At 52.5% G+C, this 23265-nt stretch overlaps 1 protein-coding gene and 1 long non-coding RNA gene across 5 annotated transcripts in view; one reads left to right on the top strand and one right to left on the bottom strand.

Annotated features, from left to right (window-relative positions):
- Positions 1–23265, bottom strand: part of NCAPG2 (non-SMC condensin II complex subunit G2) — a 125578-nt gene that overhangs the window by 17922 nt on the left and 84391 nt on the right. For 3 of the 4 annotated variants that reach the window (XM_084619520.1, XM_084619521.1, XM_084619522.1), the window contains one exon: positions 17235–17334. In XM_084619520.1, coding sequence (XP_084475646.1) covers positions 17235–17334 — 100 coding nt within the window. Of the gene's footprint in view, positions 1–10278; positions 10741–17234; positions 17335–23265 lie in introns of those variants that run through there. The other variant, XM_084619523.1, reaches the window with a different exon arrangement.
- LOC311515964 lies at positions 8304–22557 on the top strand. Its single transcript, XR_014710278.1, has 3 exons — positions 8304–9467; positions 19201–19283; positions 20818–22557. It is a non-coding gene; the product is annotated as an uncharacterized lncRNA (long non-coding RNA).

The raw sequence follows: 23265 nt of genomic DNA, 5'->3' as shown, positions 1-23265 counted from the left end.
TCAGGGGGCGGGGGTGTGAATAGGGGGCGGGGCAGTCAGGGGACAGGGAGCAGGGGGGTTGGGTAGGGGGTGGGGTCCTGGGGGTGATTAGGGACGGGGGGTCTGTGGAGAGGGTGGTCAGGGGACAAGGAACTGGGGGGCCAAAGCAAGTTCGATACAACACAGTAAGATTTTTTGGCTCCCGCGGACCATGTTATATCGGGGTAGAGGGTGTGTGTGTGTGTGTGTGTGTGTGTGTGTGTGTATTGTGACAGGGTCTGGCCAGATTGCTGCAGGAGAGTGATAGAAGGCAAATATATTAGCCCCAGGTTAAGTAGGTCCCTTTACCCTGGGCAAGGTAAGGTAACAGGGAAGGTTTTTTTTTTTTTGTTGTTTTTTTTTTGAAACAGAAAGAAAGTTTATTGGTAACGCTTACAGAATTACCAAAGGAAACAAAACAACTATGCAACAAAACAACGCAATCAGAAGGTATAACACAGCAGCTTTCAGGAGGGAGAAGTGTTCAGGCTAGCCTGGGCCCAGAGCGGGGGGGCTTCCTCGACACTCGTGGTCTTCCACCCTCCTGAGTTACCTGGTGGCCTAGAGCGGGGGGGCTTCCTCGACACTCGTGGTCTTCCACCCCCTCGAGTTACCCAGTGCCGCGCCCAGTGTCACCGATCCTCCCCCTCCTGAGAGTGCCCGGTAAGATGGGCACGGCTGCGGGGTGGGCAGGTTAGGGAGGGGGGGGGTAGACACCCATGTATTATAGGACCCCTCCTAGATGACAGGAATGATGGTATCCACAGCGGCAACGGCTGGGGCTGGCGTCTCTCGCTCTTCCCCTCAATCAAAGGGTCAGACGGAGGGAACCGGACGGGGTCACCGAGCAGAGAACCCCAGACAGCGCCCACTGCTCCTCGAAGGCTTCAAGGGAGTCGGTGGATGCCGCCCAGAGGAACTCCGCCCGGATACGTGAGTGTACTGAGGATCGAAAAACGGCCCCACAATCGCAGGACGCTTTGTGGGCCAACCTCCTCTCTCTGGTTTTATAAATGGCTGTTTTAGCCAAAGCTAGGAGGAGGTTGACCAGAAGATCCCGCGACTTTGTGGGGCCACGAATGGGAAGTGTATAGATAAAAAGGTGGGGGGAAAAATGAAGCCAGAAGCGTAATAAAATATTTGTGAGGAGCCGGAAAAGGGGCTGCAATCTGGCACACTCTAAATACACGTGTGCCAGGGTTTCCCTCACATTACAAAAAGGACAAGTGTCCGGAATGGGGGTAAACCGTGTCAAAAACACGCCCGTGCTCACAGCTCCGTGAAGGAGCCGCCAACTGATGTCCCCGACGGGCCTTGGGACCAGGGTGGAATACAGGCTGGCCCACCGAGGTTGCTCACCCTCCAAAGGTGGCAGGAGATCCCGCCACTTTGTATCGGGGCGGGACACCAGGGTGTGGGCGTGAAGGGTGTGAAGCGTAAGTGTATATAAGTATTTCCGTGGAGCAATTTGAAAGCTAACCGGCTGCAGTTCGTGCAGCCGGCTTGCAGTGAAAGGGTGAGGGGTTTGTTGGGATCTACGGGGTGGGGGCCCGATGGAAAGGTCCGGCGGGCCCGGGGTAAGGGATGGGCGGGGTGCGCCCTCGCACAAGGCTCGGCTAACATAAGCCCGAGCAGCGGGGGTCAAGGCGGCCTTCACCTCCTGAAGTATGCGCCGGGGGGTACGAAGGCTGGAGAGCCCCATGCGCCGAGCGAGCATCAGGGGATCCAGCCAGTCTCTCCGGTCGTAGTCCAGGAGGTCTCCGACCCTCGTGACTTCCGCCAGGACCAACCTCTGGCGCACCGAGCGGGACTCTGCCACCTGCACACGGAGCTGGGGGTTGTGTAGCAGGGGCTCCGTGAGGAGATCTGCCCCCACGGTGGCCGCCACGGACCTGGTTGTTAGAAACAATTTCCAGGTCCGGAGGAGGTCCTGGTAGAAGACCGGCAGCCCGGAGAGGTCTCGCGGAAAACCCCTCGGAGAAAGATAAAAGAGCTGCCGGTCATATCGAAGCCCTTAGAAACGGCGCAGGAAGGCGTGCACCAGTATGCTCCACGCCGAACTACTTGCACTATAAAAGAGCCTCTGCAGGGCCTGGAGGCGGAAGACACGGACCTGAGTGTACAGACACTTCAGGCCCTGCCCTCCTTCCTTCAGGGGTAGATGAAGAACTCCAACAGGGGCCCAGTGCATTCCTGACCAAAAGAACTCTAGAATCAATCTCCGGAGATGGGTCAGGAAACCCGGGGCCGGGGCCAGGGTGTTGAGCCGGTACCAGAGCGTGGACAGGACTAGTTGGTTAAGCACCAGTGCTCTCCCTCGGAGGGAGAGACATCGGAGAAGCCTCGTCCATCTCCGGATCCGCTCTATCACCCCGCCCTCTAAATTTTGCCAGTTCTCCGGCGGGGAAGGATGCGTGGCGGAAAGGTAAACGCCGAGATAGAGCAGTGGACCCGCACTCCACCGGATGGTCTGAAGTGCGGGTGGGAGGGAGCTCACCTGCCGCCAGTCCCCCACCGCCAAGCCAGAGCTCTTGACCCAGTTGACTCGGGCGGAGGAGGCTGCCGAATAGATGGCTTGGCATGCCTCCACTCGCACCAAGTCGCCCGGGTCCTGGACCACGAGGAGTACGTCATCGGCGTACGCCGACAGGACCAGCCGCAGCTCCGGCTCCCGCAGCACCAACCCTGTCATCCTCCTGCGGAGGAGACAGAGGAAAGGCTCGATCGCCAGAGCATACAACTGGCCCGAGAGGGGGCACCCCTGCCGCACTCCTCGCCCGAAGCTGACCGGTTCAGTCAGGGTCCAGTTGAGCCTAACCAAACACTCCGCGGAGGCATACAGCACCCGGAGAAAACTCACAAACTGAGGTCCAAATCCAAACGCCTGCAGAGTGCTCAGGAGGTACCCATGGTCTACTCTATCGAACGCCTTCTCCTGATCAAGAGACAGGAGGGCGAACGATAGACCATCTCTCCGCCCGAGTTCCAAAAGGTCTCGGACGAGAAAGAGGTTGTCGAAAATGCTGCGACCCGGGACAGTATAGGTCTGGTCTGGGTGGACCACGTCCGCCATCACGGACCCTAGCCGCAGCGAGATTGCTTTCGCTACGATTTTGTAGTCCGTGCTAAGGAGTGAGACGGGATGCCAGTTTCGTAAATCGCGGAGGTCCCCCTTCTTCAGCAGCAAAGCGAGCACCGCTCGCCTGCATGACAGAGGGAGGACCCCGCTCTGCAAGGACTCAGCCCAGACGGTGACTAGGTCTGGGCCGAGAATGTCCCAGAACGCGCGGTAAAACTCCACGGTCAGCCCGTCCATGCCCGGAGATTTATTGGTGGGCATGCGACGGAGGGCTTCCGAGAACTCGGCCAGGGTGAGAGGCAGCTCTAGTCGGTCTCGGTCGCCCACGCTGACCGTGGGGAGTTCCTCCCAGAGCACCTCGCAAGCGTCAGGATCGGTCGGGTCCGGGGAGAAAAGGCTTGTGTAGAAGTCACGGGCCCTCCCACACATCTCCTCCGGACCCGTGAGGGGGGTGCCGTCTTCCGCAAGAAGGCAGGTGACGTGTTTCTTGGCCCCCCTCGTTTTCTCCAGGGCATAGAAGAAGCGGGAGCCGCGGTCCATCTCCCGAAGGAGGCGGATGCGGGATCGAACGAAGGCACCTCGGGCCCGGTGGTCCTCAAGGGCCCGGAGCTCCTCCCGCTTCTCCCGGCACGCTCCGCACAGGGACGGGTCCTCGGGATCGGCGGCCAGGCGCCTCTCCATCTCTAAGACCTCCCGTTCCAGCTGCTCTATCGCCGCATTTCGCCGTCGGCTGGTGCCCCGAGTGTAGTCACGGCAGAAGAGCTTGGCGCGCACCTTCCCGAGATCCCACCATCGCCGCACCGAGGGAAAGGCACGCCACTGCTCTCGCCAGGCCAGCCAAAACTCCCGGAAGGACATCACAAAGCTCTCGTCCTCCAACAGGCTGTTATTAAAGTGCCAATAGGCCGGCCCCGGTCTCTCTGCACGGAGGGAAACCGTTACAGCGACTAAATGATGATCGGAGAATGGGGCCGGCCGAATGGCGGAGGAGTGGGCCTGTGAAAGATGGAAACGGGATAAGTAAATACGGTCCAACCGAGAGTGGTGTGACCGATGGGCCTCCACCCGGACAAAGGTGAACGTGGAGGTGTCATCTGGGTGATGGTCGCGCCAGACGTCCACTAGGGAGTGATGGTCGACTATCCCTTGGAGAATATTCGTGGCGGCCGGACTCGGTTCGGCCCCTGAGCGGTCCCGTTCCTCTAGGGTGGTGTTAAAATCCCCTCCCAGGACCAGGCACTCATGCGAATCCAGGGTGCCGAGAAAGTCGGACACCTGCTGATAAAATTGTGGCCGCCTGGAGCTCATTTGCGGGGCATAGATGTTAACAAAATTAACCACGAGCCCCTCCATACGGACTCGAAGGTGCAGCACGTGGCCCGGCACGGCCTCATTGACCCCTAGCACCTCAGGCCGTAGGTTGGGGGAGAATAGGGTTGCCACTCCAGCCTGCCAGGTCGCAAAGTGGCTAAAGTATACCCCGTCTCCCCACTCCAGCCGCCACCTGTCCTCGGCGGCCAGGTCTGTATGGGTCTCCTGCAGGAAAACTACAGAGTACCTCTCCTCCCGAAGGTAAGAGAGCACCTGGGACCTGCGGAGAGCCATCCTACAGCCCCTGGTATTCAGGGTCGCAATAATAAGAGGCGTCATACGGAGGGCTGGGGGGGTGGGGGTCTCGTATTGGCGGGGGGGTTCAGGGCCCCTGGCGGGTTGCACAGCAACCCATGACCCATCCCGTGGGTGAGTAGATCGCTTCGGAAGCTGCGGGCTCGCTCGTAGGCCGCAGCACCGCGCTTTCCTTGCCCCCTGCCCTCCTTTATAAGGGCCTTTGTGGCCTGGAGGAGTTGATCAAAGTCCCCCCATAGCCGAAGAGCCAGCTGTGCCCTATCGCGGGCGCCACGGGAGTGCTCTAGGAACTTCCGTAGCGCATGCCGCAGCTCATGGGGGGGTGGGGTTACAATTCCCGAGGTATTCCCTGATGGGCCTCTTAATACAGCCTCGTGGTCCGCTAAGGCAGGTAGACAGGGTGCGGACCACCGACGGGGCGTCTGACAGGCTGGGGTTATTAAATTCATTTCACGCCTTGGGGTGGAGGGGGATGGCAGGGGAAAAATTGCCACTCCTAATGGGTCGCGACTAGAAATTGCAAAGACTGCTCCCTGGGGGGAGTCTGCAAAAGGCGGAAAGGAAATAACCCCAGGGGCGGCATTAACATTGCAGGAGGAGGGACCTTGGGCAGGGGCAGGGGTGGGGGCAGGGGTAAGGCTCTGGGGTGCAGGAGGCGAGCAGCTAAAGGAAAGTGCCTCCTGAGCAGAGTCAAGGGTTAAGGGGGAAGGGGAGGGGCTCCCAGTAATGCTAGGTGCTGACTCCATGGTGGTTTTAGCGGTCATGGCATCAGGTGGTGGACCGCCTTCTGCAGGGTGCTCACCCAGGAAGGCAAATAGGGGGAGGGAGCATGGGGAAAGGGAGGCTGGGGTAAGGCTGCCCAGCTCGAGGCCAGCCGGCAGCAAATCATCCCCTCCCTGGGTGACCGGGGTCAAATCTAGGGCCTCAATCTCCGCATACACGGAGGAGAGGCCAACTCCTGCCACCCCGGGGGCCTCTCCTCTAGGGCCCGCCGCAACGGCCGCCTCAGGGTCCGCGGGGGGTTCGGGTAGCGTCCAGGCAGAAGGGGTGTCCTCAGAAGTCTCGAAGGGGAGGGTCTCCCGTGGAGGGGGGGTTCTGCCCTCCAATGCCAGTCCGTCTTCCCCTCCCGACACCGGCGGATGGATCTCGCTCGCGGCCGTGGCGGGAGGCTCGATAGCAGTGCCTCCTTTCCTGGTCTTCCGGGGGGCTTCCGCGTCGGGTGGATGCAGCGGAGCTCGAGCCTTCCGCTTGCCTCGCTTCCCCTGGACTAGGGTCCATCCCTCCATAGCATCATCTGGGGGTTGGTTAGCAGGGGTCGTGTCGGGGGGCGGAGGCGATGGTTTAGGGGTTCGGGGAGGTAGCGGTGGGGCAACATGAGGGGCGGGGGCTTCTCCTTGGGGAGGGCCCTCTCTTATACCCGATAATATCCTTGCCACACCCTCCTCCATGGGCTCTATTGGGGTGGTACTAGCAAGGGTGGAAACCCCTTGCTCGCCCGGGCATTGTAGGGAAGGTATCTCTTGGGCCCGGACGGGAGCAGCGATGGGTCGAGTAGGAGGAGGGTTGGTTTCTGGTACTGGGCAGCCAGGGGCGTCGGCAGCCACGGGGCCGATGTCCTGCCGGGTCTCGGGGGTTTCGGGTGCCCCTCCCCCCCGAGCCAAAGGGCAGTCTCTGCGGACGTGCCCCGCTGAGCGGCAGAGGTAGCACCGGGCCTCTCCGGTAGAATAAAAGACCCGATAGCGGGCTCCCTCGTAGGGGACTAGAAAGGACCCCTCAAGCGCCTCTCCGTCACGCGCCCCTGCCGGTGGTAGAAGCTGCACTTGCCGGCGGAACGAAAAAATGTGACGGAGGGTGGGGTCCTTGCAGCCCAACGGGAGAGGGCTGATGACAGAAACAAGTTTCCCCAGGGTGGAAAGAGCGGGTAACAGGGCAGCATTGGGTAAGAAGGGAGGAACGGAGGTAAGGACGAGGCGAACGCCCAGGTCTTCTAACGGTTCTAGGGGGACAAACACCCCCCCTACCGTCAGGCCCCTCTCCACCGCCTCCTGGGCGGCATCCTCCGAGGCTAAGAAGAAAACGACCTTCCCATACATCTTGGAGGCCGCCACAATAGCCGTGGGTCCTACCACCTTCGCCAACGCCTGCACGTATGTCTCCACGTGGGGCGAGGCGGACACCAGGAGGCAACGAACGCCGTGCTTCCTGGTCAAGGCGGGGAAAGGGCCTCGGCCGCTGGTGATGGTGGCGGAGGCACGGGGGGGGCGAGATGACGAGGCGGCAGGCAGCGGGAAGCCCGCTGCTGCCCGGGCATACGTCCTGGGGGCCGGGGGAGGGACAATGGCAGAGCTGGTGGAGGGAAACGCTGGGAGGGGCGCCACGGTTGATGACGAGGCCGCAGCGGTGGGGGCAGCCCCTGCCATGGAGGGCTCAGTGGTTTTAGCGGGGCCCTTTCCTTTCCACCCACCCCGGCCCTTCTGGCGAACCAGGGGGGGTTTCCTAGAATCTGGGGGGGTGGTGGGTGCAGCAGCAGCAGCAATCACCCTGGTGCCTCCTGCTACCGGTGCCCCAGCAGGGGGGGTGGCAAGTACCTTAACAATAGTAGTAGGGGGGGGGACCTTGGGGGTTGGGCAGGGGTGGTGGTGGGGAAGGGACAACTAATTTTATTAAAGCAGTCTCACCCCTCTCGTTCCCCGCCATTGTGAGCAGGGAGAGACAGGGAGACACCGGAAGGAGGAGGGGGGAGGGGAGAAGGCAGAATAGCCCCTCCCTCCGCTGGCTGTGGACGGGAAGGGAAAAAATGCCGAGGGAGGGGGGCTGGGAGGAGGGGGGGGGAACAAAATCGGGGTCCAGTAAAAGGGGCAAGTTGTGGGATAAGCAATCCGGGGGGGGGGGGCAGACCCACACACGTTTGTCCAAAGAGTCTCGGTTGGTCGGTTGTTAGGTCCGGTCCGGAAGGCAAAGTTCAAAGCAAACAGCTGGATCCGAAGGGAGATGGCAGATTGCCAGCAGGGACGGACTGCGGGGGGGCCGTGACAGTTGTAATAACGATGGGGGGGGGTAGGGGCACCGATGGATCGGGGGTGGGGGTCTCCACGCCACACCCCCTGTGCCGCCACAAACGCAAGTAATCACAGTCAAACTCCCCCCCACGAGAGTATAATTCAGAAAGTTACTCAATCTCACGGCCTCCGTCACGATGATTTATATTATTTCTTCTGTCCGATGAAATCTCCGTCTCCGGCTGTGTTGGCTGTGTTCCAAGTCCTCCGGTATGTTAAGAATGCTATAAGGTCCGAGCTGCTGGCGAAACGGCTGGGTCTGGGGGTTTCCACTCCCCCCCCCGGACAGCAAAATCGGCAATCTTCCCCCCCCTCCTCCGGGGGCTCAGCTGAGGCAAATAGCTGCGCCCGAAAGCAGGCGTGGGGGGGGTGGCTGGCGAAGGACGTAGACGGAAAAAAACACAAAAAATGAAAAGAAAAAACAAAAAAGCGTCTGGCCCGGTCGCGGGGGGGGCTAAGGCAGGTGCAAAAAGTAAGAAAAATCCGGGCCAGGGGGCTTTAGGAAAGAACAGAAAGCAGATAGCTGAGGAGCAAGCAAAAGACGTTCCGTTTCCTAACAGGGAAGGTTCCAGAACAATCAGGAACTTTCTGAAACAATTAAGGCAAACAGGCTGATTAGAACACCTGCAGCCAATCAAGAAGCTGCTAGAATCAATTAAGGCAGGCTAATCAGGGCACCTGGGTTTAAAAAAGAGCTCACTTCAATTGGTGGTGCGTGTGAGGAGCTGGGAGCAAGAGGCGCAAGAAGCTGAGAGTGAGATGGCGTACTACTGGAAGACTGAGAAGTACAAGTATTATCAGACATCAGGAGGAAGGTCCTGTGGTGAGAATAAAGAAGGTGTTGGGAGGAGGTCATGGGGAAGTAGCCCAGGGAGTTGTAGCTGTCATGCAGCTGTTACAGGAGCCACTGTAGACAGCTGCAATCCACAGGGCCCTGGGCTGGAACCCGGAGTAGAGGGTGGGCCCGGGTTCCTGCCATCCCTCCAACTCCCTACTTGATACCAGAGGAGTTGAACTGGACTGTGGGTTCCACCAGAGGAGAAGGTCTCTGGCCTGTTCCCTGATCCACTAGGTGGATCAGCAGAGACTGCGGTGATTGTTCTTCTTCCTTTCCCCATGCTGGCCAGTGATGAGGCTAACTGAGTGAATGGCAGATTTGAGTCATGAAAGTGGCCAAACTGAGGGCTGGTGAGAAAATCCGCCAATAAGCGCAGGACCCACCAAGGCAGAGGAGGAACTTGTACACACACACACACACACACACACTATAAGTTTTAAACAAACAATTTAATACTGTACACAGCAATGATAACTGTGAAGCTTGGTTGAGGTGGTGAACTTAGAGGGTGGGATATTTCCCAGGGAATGCCCTACTGCTAAATGATAAACTAGCATTCGGCTGAGCCCTCAAGGGTTAACATGTTGTTAACGTAGCCTCATACTCTACAAAGCAGCACAAATGGAGGGAGGGGAAACAGCATGGCAGACAGAGACACACACCATGTGTGTGTGAGAGAGAGAGAGAGAGAGACATGGAGATGTGCATTGCCCCTTTAAGTACACTGACACCACTCTAAGTACATTACCTTTAAAAAGATCAGGAAGTTGAGACGGCAGCTGTGGACAGCAAGCTCCCGCCATCCTGAGCCCTGTTGTGTTCCCACCCTGCTCTATATGGAGAAAGGGTAAGCAGGGGGCAGGAGTAGGGGCAAGGGGGGACACCCTGACATTAGTCCCTCTCTTCCCCCTCCCCACACAGCAAGCAGGAGGCTCTGGGGAGCTGCTCCAAGGCAGAGGGCAGGAGCAGCACATGGCAGTGGAGGGAGGGACAGCTGAACTGCTGGCAATTAGTAGCCTGCTGGGCGGCTGTTGCACAGGGAACTTAGGGGAGCGGGGAGCTGATAGGAGGGCTGCCAGTCCATCCTGGTTCCAAGCCCCGACCAACTAGCTACAACGGGCTGCTCTTCCTGCAAGCAGTGGACAAAGCAGGCGGCTGCCAAACAATGTTATAAGGGAGCATTGTGCACCTTTAAACGAGCATGTTCCCTAACTGATCAGCAACGAAACAACGTTAACCCTGAAGACCTTAAGTGAGCAGTTACTGTAACAGCTAAATTGCAAAGCCATGCAGGAACACGGGATCCAGACATGAAAAAGTTCAATTGTTTTCAAATAAACGTGCCTATGGACTTGTTCCCTTTCACGCCCTGTAAAATAGCTCTTTTGCACATTGAGAGCTGCTACTTTGCTTTCATGAAGAATTGAAGTTGAATTAACAAAAAAATTATTTTAATACAGGAAACTATGTAGTAGACAGAAAGAAAGTGTGTTTCAGAGGAGTTCTTGGGACTTTAGGGACTCTGTTTTTTGTTTTATAACAACGTTTGTAAAATTCACTCTACATATTGTAAAAAGTTGTATTAACCATTTCAAAACATCCAAAGGAAAGATCAAGACAGAGATAGCAGACTAAGTCACTTCCCTCCTCTATTTAAGTGGGAGTTCACACAAAATCCTGTATGATTGAAGAAATCTAAGAGACTAGTTAGTTTACTGAGTTGTGTCAGGAATATTAGCCTGGTCACTTCAGTTAGTCTCATTTTCCATTTTTTAGTACACCAAGCACAACCCTGCTGCATTTCCAACACAGCAGAGTAATATTTATTTCTATATTATATGTGAGAGGGGCTGGAAACATTACACACAGCCTGAAAAATCCACTTCTCCACTACTCAGTGGGAAGTTTTCAGTTATGAATATTGGGGCCTAGCCTATAAGTTTCTTCAGAAATTAAGCTTTCACTTAGTCCTTATTATGGAGATAACTCCAAATGCAAACTGAATACTAGATATGACAGAGTTGTCTCCTGGAGCCTAGAGAGAGACAACTCCAATGACAGTTTGATCCAGCTGTAGTGGCAGTGTAAATAAGTAAAAATCACTGCTGCCATTCAGAAACCTGTGAACAACAGAGAAAAAACTGTTACCTACATTTCGTAACTGCTGTTCTTCGAGATGTGTTGCTCATGTCCATTCCATTCTAGGTGTGTGCGTGCCCATGTGCACAGTTGTCAGAGACTTTTGCCTTAGCAGCATCCATAGGGCCAGCTGTGGCACTCTCTAGAGTGCTGCGTTCATGCGGCAGTATATCAGCCGCCACCGGCCCTATAGCCCTCTCGGTTCCTTCTTGCCAGCAACTCCGACAGAAGGGTAGGAGGGCGAGTAATGGAATGGACATGAGCAACACATCTTGAAGAACAACAGTTATGAAAGGCAGGTAACCTTTTCTTCTTCTTCTTCGACTGCTTGCTCATGTCGATTCCATTCTAGGTGTCTCACAAGCAGTATCTATGGAGGTGGACTCAGAGTTCACCGCTTGGCGGCTTGCAGTACTGCTCTACCAAAGCCAGCATCGTCCTGGGCCTGCTGGGTAAATGCATAGTGGGACGTGAAGGTAAGGACCAACGACCAGGTGGCTGCCCTCCAGATGTCCTGAATAGACACTTGGGCCAAAAAGGCTGCCGAAGAGGCCTGCGCCCTGGTTGGTGCACAACACAGGCCACAGAATCCCACCCACTCCTGCGAAAAACCTCTCACCTATGTCTGAGCTACTGAAGTCCTCAAATTGTGGTTTAAAGACTTCAAGGAACAGAGAATCTTCAAGCAAGTGACCCGTGACCCGTGCTACAGAGGAAGGCAAAAAACCTCCAGGGCCTCTTCCAATCTGCCCTGGAGGAAAATTCCTTCCCGATCCCAAATATGGCAATCAGCTAAACCCTGAGCATATGGGCAAGATTCACCAGCCAGATAAAAACACGATTGCCAGGGGTGGCCCCTTTGCTTGATCATAGCAAAAGTGAAAGCAGGCAGTGATCCAGGAGGAAATTCTCTGAGCAGAAACAGGATGAACTTTCATCCTGTCTGCCACAGCGACAAATAATTGTGTCAACTTATGGAATGGCTTGGTCCTGTCAATGTAGAAGGCCAGAGACCTCCTGACGTCCAGGGCATATAGCCTGCGCTCCTCCTCCAACTTATGTGGCTTCGGAAAGAAGACTGGCAAGTAAATATTTTGGCTCAAATGAAACCGAGAGACTACCTTTAAAAAGGAAGGTGTTAGCCTTGTTCTTGTAGAAGACTGTGTAAGGCAGTTCCGAGGTGAGCACCCAAATCTTGGATACCCGGCGGGCTGAAGTCACCGTGACCAGGAACACAACCTTCCAGGAGAGGATCAGGAAAGAACAGGAAGCCAGAGGCTCGAAGGGGGGATCCGTGAGCCGTGACAGCACCAGATTCAAGTCCCAAGGAGGAACAGGATCCCTAATGTGTGGGTAGAGACGCTCCAGGCCCTTAAAGAATCTGGCGTGATATCCTGAGAGAAAACCGACCTGCCTTCGAACGGTGGGTGGAAGGCTGAGATGGACATTAGATGAACTTTGATGGATGAAAGCGACAAGCCCTAAAGCTTGAGGTGCAGTAGGTAGTCTAGAATGAGCTGCAACTGGGCTCACTCGGATCAGACCCCCTTATTTGCCATCCAGCAGGTGAATCACTTCCATTCGGCCAGGTAGGTCGTGCTGATGGAGGGCTTTCTACTGACCGACAGGACTCGCTGGACCTCGGACAAGCACTAGTGTTTTCTTGTGCGTTTTGCCACACAGCAACCAAGACTTCAGATATAGTGCCACCAGGTTGGGGTGCAGGAGACTGCTGTGGTTCTGGGACAACAGGTCTACCCTGAGCGGCATCCGGAACGGGGTCGCCACCGAGAGGTCCAGCAGAGTGCTGAACCAGTGTTGGCGCAGCCATGCCAGCACTGTGAGGTTGACCTTCGCACTGTCCTGCTTGATCTTCATGATGACTCTGGGCAGCAATGGCACCAGAGGGAAGGCGTACATCAGAGCAGGATCAGACCATGGAAGCAGGAGGCGTCCGACAGTGATTCCCTGTCCCTGCTCTGGAATGAGTAGAAGACGTGGCATTTTCTGTTCTGCCTGGATGCGAATCGGTCCACCTGGGGAGTTCCCTACCCCTTGGAAGATAGAACTGATCACCTCCGGGTGAAGGGATCACTCATGGCAAGACGAGAATATCCTGCCCAAGCGTTCCTGGCCCATGGGAGATGAGCGACCAGATGGATTGCTGCAGACAGAAATCCCAGAACCGGAGTGCTTCCTGGCAGAGGGCAGATGACCTGGCTCCCCCTTGTCCGCTGATATAGAAGGTGGTGGCCCTGTTGTCCATTAGGACCTGAATCACTCTGCCTTGTATGAGAGTCCAACAGCCCTGAGTTTCCTGACATTGATGTGCAGGGACTGATCGTGACTGGACCAACAGCCTTGAGTACTGAGATTGCCCAGGTGGGCTCCCCAACCCGGGTCCAAACTGTCGGAGACAAGAGTCACTGACAAGACTGGGGCTGCGAAGGGGCCTCCCTCCAGCACAGATGTAGGATCTCTCCACCAGGTAAGGGAAGACAGTACTCTGTCTGGAATTCTGATCACCCAGTCCATACTGTGCCAGTTGGGGACATAGACCGACGCCTGTAGCGGCTGGAGGCGGAGTTGCACGTGCCAGACCACATAAGTGCATGCTGCCATGTGACCTAACAGTCTAAGGCATGTGTGGGCGGTGGCGAGTGTATGGGCACACAGAGACGAGATGAGGTCAACTATGGCCTGGAACCAAGTCCTGGGGAGAAAGGCTCTGGCTCAAATGGAGTTGAGTACCGCCCCAATGAATTCTATACATTGCACTGGGGTGAGGGTTGACTTTCTGTCGTTTATTATTTGGCCCTGGTCATGGCAGGTGGAACAGATCGAGATGCCTCTACACCTGATACGAGGACCAGCCCCTTATCAGCTAGTCATCGAGGTATAGGTAGATTTGGACCCCCCAACATTGCAGGTGAGCGGACACTGGTGCTATACACTTGGTGAACACACTCGGAGCTGACAAGAGACCAAAGGGCATCGCCGTGAACTGGAAATGGCGCTGGCCCAATGTGAAACGGAGGAAACGCCAGTGACCTGGGAATATGGAAGTACGCGTCCTTTAAAGTGAGGGCAGCGTACCAGTCTCCCAGGTCCAGGGACGGGATGATGGAGGCCAGGGAGAACATACGAAACTTGAACTTTTTGAAAGACTTGTTGAGGTGACGCAGGTCTAGAATAGGTCTGAGGCTCCCTTTTGTCTTCGGAATGAGGAAGTAGTGAGAGTAAAATCCTCTTCCCTCCACATCTTGCAAAACCTCTTCCACTGCCCGAAGGCGCAGGAGGTTTCTGACCTCCTGAACAAGGAGTTGGTTCTGAGAAGGATCCCTGAAGAGGTATGGGGAAGGGGGATGGAAAAGTTGGTCGGTTACAAACTGCATGTTATAGCCCGATGAGACTGTGTCGAGCACACAGTGGTCCGAGGTGATGTCGGACCAGGCCGACTGGACGGGTGGAAGTGGTTGACGAAGTCAGGGAACAGATCCGGTGCAGCGACTGTGGAGTCATCCTTGGGCGCACACTCAAACTGACTGCTTTTGGCTGCCTTGGTCCTTGGAAGGACCAGGCTGGGCAGGTGGACGAGACAACGACTGGTGGCGTCACTTAAAGCCCCTGTCTTTGTCCTTCTTTTTGTAGAAGCCGGATCGAGGGGTACCCCAAGACCTTGACAATGGCTTTCTGGCCTGCTGGGGAGTATGCAGGCCCAAAGAGTGGAAGGTGGCCTGGGAGTCTTTAAGGCCATGGATACTAGCACCAGTTAGCTCCAAGAAGAGCCCAGTTCCCTTGAAAGGGAGGTCCTGAAGGGTTGGCTGCATCTCTTGGGCCAGCCCGGAGGTCCGTAACCAGGATCTACGCCTCATGGCTATTGCAGAGGCAACCACCCTGGATGCAAGTCCATGGCATCCCAGGCCATCTGGAGGACACTCTTGGCTACCGCCTTGCCCTCTTTTATCAGAGTGGCCAATTTTTGCGCGTGATCCTGTGGGAGGCTCTCTTTGAACTTGCTGCCAGAGTACCACAGGTTAAAATTATATCTGCCAAGTAGGGCCTGATGGTTAGAGACCCTAAACTGGAGCTTGCTGTTGAATACATTTTTCTGCGAAATAAGTCCAGTCTTTTGGCATCTTTATTTTTGGGGGTGCCACTTGCCTGGCCCTTTCATTGACAGTGGACACAATCAGGGACCCCACAGGAGGGTGCGTGTATAGGAATTCAAACCCCTTAGTGGGGACATAGTACTTCTTTTCCGCTTTCTTGGATATGGGCGGAATGAAAGATGAAGTCTGCCACACCAACTTGGCAATCTTTAGGACCCTGGGTGAACAGGCAATGAGAACCGGGTTGGGGTAGAGGAGGGAATGACATTGAAGAGGTCATTGGGCGCCTCAGCTAGCTCCTCGACCTCCAAGTTCAGGTTGGCTGCCACCCTTTTAAGTAGGGCTTGGTGCTCCCTTAAGTAATGGGGGGAGAAGGGGCCTACAGGTTTGCGAGGGCCCTGCCACTGCCTCGTCCAGGGATGAGGAGGATGACTGCACCGCCGGAGGTTGGGGGGTGTCCTCTTGCTGCGTCGGAGACTGCTCTGCGGCTGCCGGGGCCTCCCACAGAGTCACCGCTTCGGATTTGGCCCCTTGTTCCAACACTGGTGCTGGATGTGTCAGAGGCAGCTTGTCTGATGTAGCCTGGGAGGAGCAGTGGGAGCAGGAAGCTGGCATAACAGGAACCCCAAACGGGTTCCAGTACTGCCACTGGGCAGGCCATTGCCCTTGAGCCCATGCTGGTGCCGCATATTACTTAGCAGGCTCCTAGCTGGGAGACAATTCGCCCCGTACAGGGGAAAGGTTGAACTGTCCCTCTGACCCGGACCACTTCCCTTCTGGTGACCAGGGCGGGGCTGTGGAAACGCGAGTCTGTGGACTGACTTGTTGGCGACCGGTATGGGGAAGACGAGGGCCGGTGCTTGTCCAAAGAACAGTACTGGGGGCCCGGTGAATAGTGCCGCAATGAGGAATGGTCTTGTGTTGATGGGGACCGATGACTGGGAGATCTGTGAGGCGACCAGTGCCATGGCAATCTCTGGCAGGAAGACCGTCAGTACCAGAAGTATGGGGATCAACATCGCAACATTCTTGAGTTCCATGTCTTGTAGGCAGAGACCGTGGTGTCAGAGATCTGCACCTTCTGGCTGGAAACCGGGGTTGCGGCACTGGGGTCCTCGGCCATGGCGAAGGGGAACAACACCTGCGGTCTGGGGGCTTTCCACTGCCTTTAGGGGCGGTCCCATCACTGGAGTGGTCATCTGAGCTGGTGTCTTGGTGGGATCTACCATGCGGTCAGGCATCTGCGGTGCTGGTCGGCCTAACTATTCTTTGGCTACCATGCCCGTCTCAGGCTCGGCTACGGGGTCTGAGCACAGCGGTACCCCCAGAGCCTCTGTTGCGGGCACAAGACCTAACTCGGGTCCTTTGCCCAAAGTTCTCTTGTGTGGTGCCTGCCGACCAGACGACTTAGACTGCTTCTTTGGTACCGGTGAGGGGGAATGGTGCTGGGCAGATCCCGGTGCTGGCGGCGCACTGTGTGCTAACGCTGAAGTACTGGGCGTGGAGTCCGAGTGTGGGGGCTCTGATGCCGGGCACAGAGCAGCCTCCATGAGGAGGGCCCCTAATTGAATGTCCCGCTCTTTTTGAATTTGGGAATTAAAGTTTTTGAAGCTCCAGTACTTGTCTTTTCTATGGGACTCCCCCAGGCACTTCATACAACTCTCATGAGAGTTGCTGATGGGCATTGACCAGCTGCACTCAGAACACGGCTTGAAGCTCATGGGGAGCGGGGCATGCCCTGCTCCAGGACAAACTCCCATCCAAGACTAACTACTAAACTACTACAGAAACACTTAACAGCTAACTCATCGCTGACTCAATAACAAAGGAGAATGATCTGAACAGTGAAGAACTGCTAATACTCTTGCTAAGCAAGACCAGGCGCTCCAAACAACCGTCACATGCGGTAAGAAGGAACTGAGAGGGCGTAGGGCCGCCGGCACCTGATATACTGCCGCATAAGCGTGGCACTCCAGAGGGCACCACAGCCGGCCCAATGGATACTGCTGAAACAAAAAGTCTCCGACAACTGTGGATGTGTGGGTGCACATACCTAGAATGGAATTGACATGAGCAAGCACTCAAAGAAGAAACTCGAGAATCATGTCACATTGATTCACACTATTGCTGCTAGCAGAAGCTACGAACAGCAGCAGAGGCACACACTGGAGTTTGTTCATGGGGGAAGAAGATCCAAAGCAGAGCCAGAGGCTATGCTAATGTAGCAGAAATGTATTCCCTAACTCTTCTCCTGAAAGCAACCAGGAGTCTCTGGGAGAGGAAGAGTGTATATGAGAAAAAACACCCCTTACAGCAGCATAGAGGAAGAAGCGATTACTACAAACATTGTTATTAGAGTGTACCTGTTTGCATAATTGAAAGAGTAACATCTAAAAGGTGTGCTTGAAACTCTGAATCTCCAAGGCCAACCATTATAGCATCCTTACACACTGTCAGATATGCCTAGACAAGAGAAGGAAAAATGCATCAACCCTAGATTATATTTAAGAGAAATATTTTAGTATTAGCTAAAAATAATAAAAACAGCAAATCAAGTTAGGAATTTTAAAAAACATTTGTATTTAATATTTTTCAGACTGAGGCCAGTCTACACTATAAACTTACATCGGTATAACCATGTTGCTCAAGGGTGTGAAAAATCCACACCCCGACCAATGCAGTTATGCCAACGTAACTCCGTGTTGAGAGCACTATGTTGACAGGAGGTCTTCTCCTGTTAACATAGCTAACAGCTCTCATGGAGGTGGATTAACTATGCTGATGGAAGAAGCATTTTAAGTGTAGACCTGCCCTGAGTAAATACAAAGAAAAAATGTAATATAACATTACAGTATTGTAACTTTTTGGTGTGAGAGCATATATAGGAGCGGAAGTTAACATCTAATAATTAGAGAGAGCAAGAGCACTAAAACAGAAGCTAAAGACTGTTAAAGTTTTACAGTAGCACAAAATGTATGTATTTCCCAAGTCTTTCTTTTGTCTCTCTCATAGTCCAGAAACAGATTTATATTAAAAACCCCCACTATTCCTCTATCTGTCAGCTTTTTCACTAGGAGAATATCCCATAATATTTCAGAAGAGTAACAAAGCCTGCATCCACTTACTAATTTTGCTTAGGCACACCGTGGTGCTCTCAGAAGGTGAAGATGTAATTTTGTATTATGGAATGGATAAATTTGGGATACCCGAAATCATGACCAATTTGATCCATTGGTAATTTCACTTTTTTAAAACCCCTATTATGAGACAAAAGGTTACTAGCCTGTTCTGTATCTGTTATTCTTAAAGTTGTGTTGCACATGTCCAGTCCACTTCAGATGTGCGCGCACCCAGTGCACTGTTCTCAGAGATTTTTCCCTGATCCCCCAGTTCCTTCTTACTCGACGGACTCCAATATAGAGGGGAAGGAGGGTGGGTCATGGAATGGACATGTGCGAAACAACTCGAAGGACAGTTACAGAACAAGTTAGTAACCATTTCTTCGAGTGATAGCATGTCCATTCCATGTCAGGTGATTCACAAGCAGTTTGATCTGGAGGTCGGATTAGAGTCTACCTGAATAACAATTGAAGGACCACACAATCCAAATCTGGCATCATTTGTAGACCGTTGGGAGATAGCATGAGGGGCAAATGTATGTACTGTAGACCAAACTGCAGCTCGTCAAACATCCAGAATAGGCACATGGGCTAAAAAGGCTGCAGAGGCTGCCTGCGATGTGGTTGAATGTGCTATCATCCTATTTGGTGGAGTTACAGTAACCATGACATAGCACAAATGGATACCGGAAGGAATCCAGGACAAGATTCTTTGAGAACAAATGAGAAAGCCCTTCATTCTGTTTGCAATTCCCACAAACAACTGCGAGGACGATCTAACAGTTTAGTTCTGTCCAAGTAAAACACTAACACACTCCCCCTTGTGATCATGTTGGTGAATTTAGTAAATATATTGCCTGATTGATGTATACAGAGGGTCAGACACCAGAACCCTTAATTCACCCACTCTCCTGGCTGAGGTGACTACCATCAAAAATGCTACTTTCAGTGAGACTTAGAGCAATGAACAGGTAGCCAGTGGTTCAAAGGATGGACCCATTAGTTTTGTTAAAACCTGTTTCAAAACGCTAGGGGGAATAGGAGCCTCTCTACTTGGAGATATAACCTGTTCAAACCCTTCAAAAACCTGAGCAACGTGGGACTGGAGAAAAGTGACTGATCAACTGGAGGGTGAAAAGTCAAGATAGCTGCTAGGTGAACCTTAGTAGAACTAATGACAAGGCCTTGCTGTTTCATTTATAACAAATAGTCTAGCACATGTTGTATCGGAGCTCGGATTGGGTGAATGCCTTTCTGCTGGGATGAGACGGAGAATCTCTTCCACTTGACCAGGCAAGTATACCTATTAGAATATTTTCTATTATTTAAGAGGACGTTTTGTACCTCCTTTGAACATATTTCCTCCTGAGGTGTTAACCATAGATCATCTAGATTGTGAGGTGAAGGGCCTCCCAGTTATGGTGACCATGTTCTGTAGGCCAAGGCTCTTCTGCAGTAAGCAGCAGCTGCTATAGTAGGACAGCAGCAGCTATGAGCTAAGAAGCTGGGAGTCACATCCCATCTAAACTGAACCAAAATAATATAATATTGGGTTTTTATGAAGCATTTCTGTCCTAATAGCACAAATTGTGACCAGACAGACAAATCTTAAGGTGTGTAAAGAAAACTTTGCAAGATGATACTACCTGGCAACACCACTTATCAGCAGTTTCAGTTGAAAAGATACAATTTATTGCTTTTGTCTGTTTTTAAATTTGTAATACTTCCATTTGTTTACCTATAGTTATCACTGTGTGTTCTTTAATTTACATTTTGACAGAAACAAATGAACTTTTAGGTAGTAGGCTAGGATTGGTGAAAAATATTGTTTTGTAGTACTTCAGTTTAAAATGATTGGTTAAGGGATTGCTAAGTAGGACCCAAGTTTTAACTATATAAACTGGGGGCCAACGGGAAGTTATTTGGAACCGAACTCCAGAACATAGCCCAAGGTCAGAGCTTCCAAAACCATCACACCCTGCTGACCACACCATTCAGAAGCTGGAGCCCCAGATGACCTGATCCTGACCGGCCATCAAGAAAAATTTGACAGCCTTGTTGGGAGTGTTGAGCATTATATGCTTCGCATGTGTATTCAGTTAACCTATATTTATTAATAATTGATCTATGATATTACTGTGCAAAGCTCTTTCACTGGTAAAAGGTCCCACAAACCCACATACGCCCTTGTCCCCTGAACCTAGGACAGGAAAGGGTGGGGTGGCTAAATTAACTGGGTTACTCCTTGAGCCCACGGTAGGGTGAAGGTGGGGTGCCCTAGATTGTGCAGGTAACAGGTCCTGTGAGATCTGGGTCCACTAGCAATGTCAACTGATCCCTGGTTGAGAGGTTCAGCAGAATAAATGTTGGCAAGGCCACACTGGTGCTACGAGTATCACTTGAGATTGAGCCTGCTTGATTTTTACCACTACTCTGTGTAGTAGTTGAGGTTTGCCTGGAGAGGCTGTTTGCTTGTCTGCCTCAGGCTGGAGGGACTTCTCCATTAAGATCATTTTAAGCCGGAGATCCCTGTCCCGTTGGGCTCCAGCTTTCAGGTTGCTGCAGTGGGGGCATTTCTGGGGAATATGCCCCTCACCCAGGCAGCGTATGCATAAAAAGTGTCCGTCTGAAATGGGCATGGCATCACGGCAGAAGCCACATCATTTGAAGGCTGGAGACCCAGGCATTTTAACTAGTAACCGTCCCTTCAGGGAGGGTTTGTCTAACGAACTAACAAGACTTTCCCCCCCCCCCAACACTGACACTAACTAACTCTATAACAACTTATCTAAATATCTATCTAAAAGCTATTTCTTAATGGTTTTAGGGAGAAGTGCTAACACTGCCCCTTCGTTCCGTCTTCGGCCGAGAATGGTTGAGAAGGAACTGGAGGGCTCGGGTCGTGTGCATGCCACACACAGCACCAATGGCACCACGAGATACCTACTGCGCATGCACAACCCACGTAGACACTGCTACCATAAATCTCCGATCGATAGCGCCAGGACACACTGCCACCTAAAACTGGAGCACTCACAGGGACACTACTCAAAGAAGAACTAATGTTGCCTGAAGCGAGGTCATGCTCACCATTTTCCTCTCGTCCACCAAAGCCAGAAAATTTGTCTTGCCTCCTCTGGCAACTTGTTCATAAAGTTTAAAACATTGTCCCAGAGGGAAAAAAGCAGAACACCCCAGCTAAGCTTGTTGATTAGTGATCCGGAGCTGTAGTCCAGCTGCTGAATAAAGTTCCTTCCAAAAAAGAACAAGCTTCTTCACATCCTTTGATTTTGAGGTAGGTGCTTGCTGACCCTGCACTCTCCCTCATTGTTAACTGAGCCCGCCAAAGGTCCTGAGAGCAAGGGGGTGGGGAGAGGCGTAAAAACATTAAAACCCCTGCAAAGGAACATAATATCTCCACTCAATTCTTTTCAGTATAGGTAGTAGGGAAGAAATTTGCCACAGAACTTTAGTAGGCTCCAGAATAGACTGATTTGTTGGGAGCACCACTTGAGAAGGTCCCACAGATCCCAAATTAATAACTTATCTGTGAGACCTCTTGAGCCACTTCCACCTGAATATCTGTGGCAGAAGCCACATTCTGTAGAAGGTCCTGGTGGACTCTAGAATCATCCAGTGGAGGTAAGGAGCCCTCCAACACAACTACATCATCTGGCGATGAGAAGGAGAAAGCCAAGGCTGGCTGAGGTGCAATCTCCTCCAATTCTTGCAAGGGGGGATTCATCTGAGCAGATTACTCCTCTTTGGCACTGAGCCCAGTACTGGGAACAGCTTCTTGCAGTAGCATCGTGACACCTACTGGAGAATATAGAGAGGAGAGGATGCAAAGGTGATCTGGAGGCAGGAGAAAACCTGCAAGGGTTCCAATACGGCCACTGATAGGGTCCCGGGCCACAATTTCTTCCTGACCAAAGGTCTCTACCAGCTGGTGAATGGGGGGCTTCCACTGGATATCAGGGTGGAAACTCCTCAGAGAAGAGTGACGGTTAACGTGACAAAGCCGTGACATAAGAGCCCACTTCTGATTCTGACAATGAATCAGAATCATCTGACCAAGGAGGTGTGGTTCTTGTCAGTGCCAGAAGTCTGGAGAAAACAGCACTGGTGAAATCATGGTCATTTACCTCTTGATGGCACTGAACAAGGAGGTACTACAGTATCTGGAGGTGCCCACGGTACTGGGTGCTGAATTCCAGTAGCTGGCAAATCCTAACAAGTGACTATTAGTACGGGGCATGAAGATTATTGAATCACTGGTACCAACTATATACAATGCTAAGAATAAGGAAAAACTTGCATTAGCAAGGAAGAACACTCCAATAGCTGTCAGGGGCAGTAAGAAGGAACTGAGGAGGGTCAGGGGCAGCTCTGCCCTTTATACCATCACACAGCCAGCATGAGGAGACAGAAGGCGCATTTGCTGCCTGGATAGGTACTGCTGAGGAAAAAATCTCCAACAATAGTGCATTCGGTGCACACATGAAGTGGAATGGACATGTGCTATCACTTGAAGAAGAATGATATTTAAAATCCTTGACCAAATTCTTGTGCTCTGGAACATTCTTATTAAATAAATAAAATAAAAATAGAATAAAAATCCTTTTCACAGTATTCTCCCACTAGCAGTCATCAACATCTTTGTAGGTATACTGTTTACCACTTGGCTTTTTTATATAATTTTTTCCATACAAACATGAATGAATATATTCCTTTACAAAAATTATCCCATTTAATAGATAGTGAAACAGAGATTTAGAGGAAGGATGGTTCAGTGGTTAGCACATTAGCCTGAGACTTTGGAAACCTAAGTTCAAATCCTTTCTCTTTCACAGACTTCCTCTAGGAAAGTGAGCAAATCTGTCACACTTCCTCATAGGGGTACTGTGAGGATAAATACATTAAAGATGGTGAGGTGCTCAGGTACTGTAGTAATGGGGGCCACATACCTAATACGTATATTCCTTCACAGTTGTTGTGCTTGACAGTATGATGCTGCTGCATTTAAACAAGGGAATGCAGTTTAAAAAAAAAAAAGCTATAAAATAATTAAAACAGGGTATGACATAATAAAGTACCCATCATTCAAGCAGCTACAGCACTGGACTGAGATGTATGAGATCTGGGTTTTGCAATACTTCCCTACCTCACAAGGTCATTATGAGGTGCACAGATATTTTGGTGATGAGTGCCACAGAAAATCCAACAAATAAAGCATGAAATTTTCATGAACCCAATCCTCCCTCTCAGCTATATA

This window comes from Lepidochelys olivacea, assembly GCF_965140295.1.
Source record: "Lepidochelys olivacea isolate rLepOli2 genome assembly, chromosome: 2".
Taxonomy (NCBI): Eukaryota; Metazoa; Chordata; order Testudines; family Cheloniidae; genus Lepidochelys; species Lepidochelys olivacea.
Note: the sequence above shows the minus strand (reverse complement) of the source record. Positions and strands in the feature narration are given on the sequence as shown.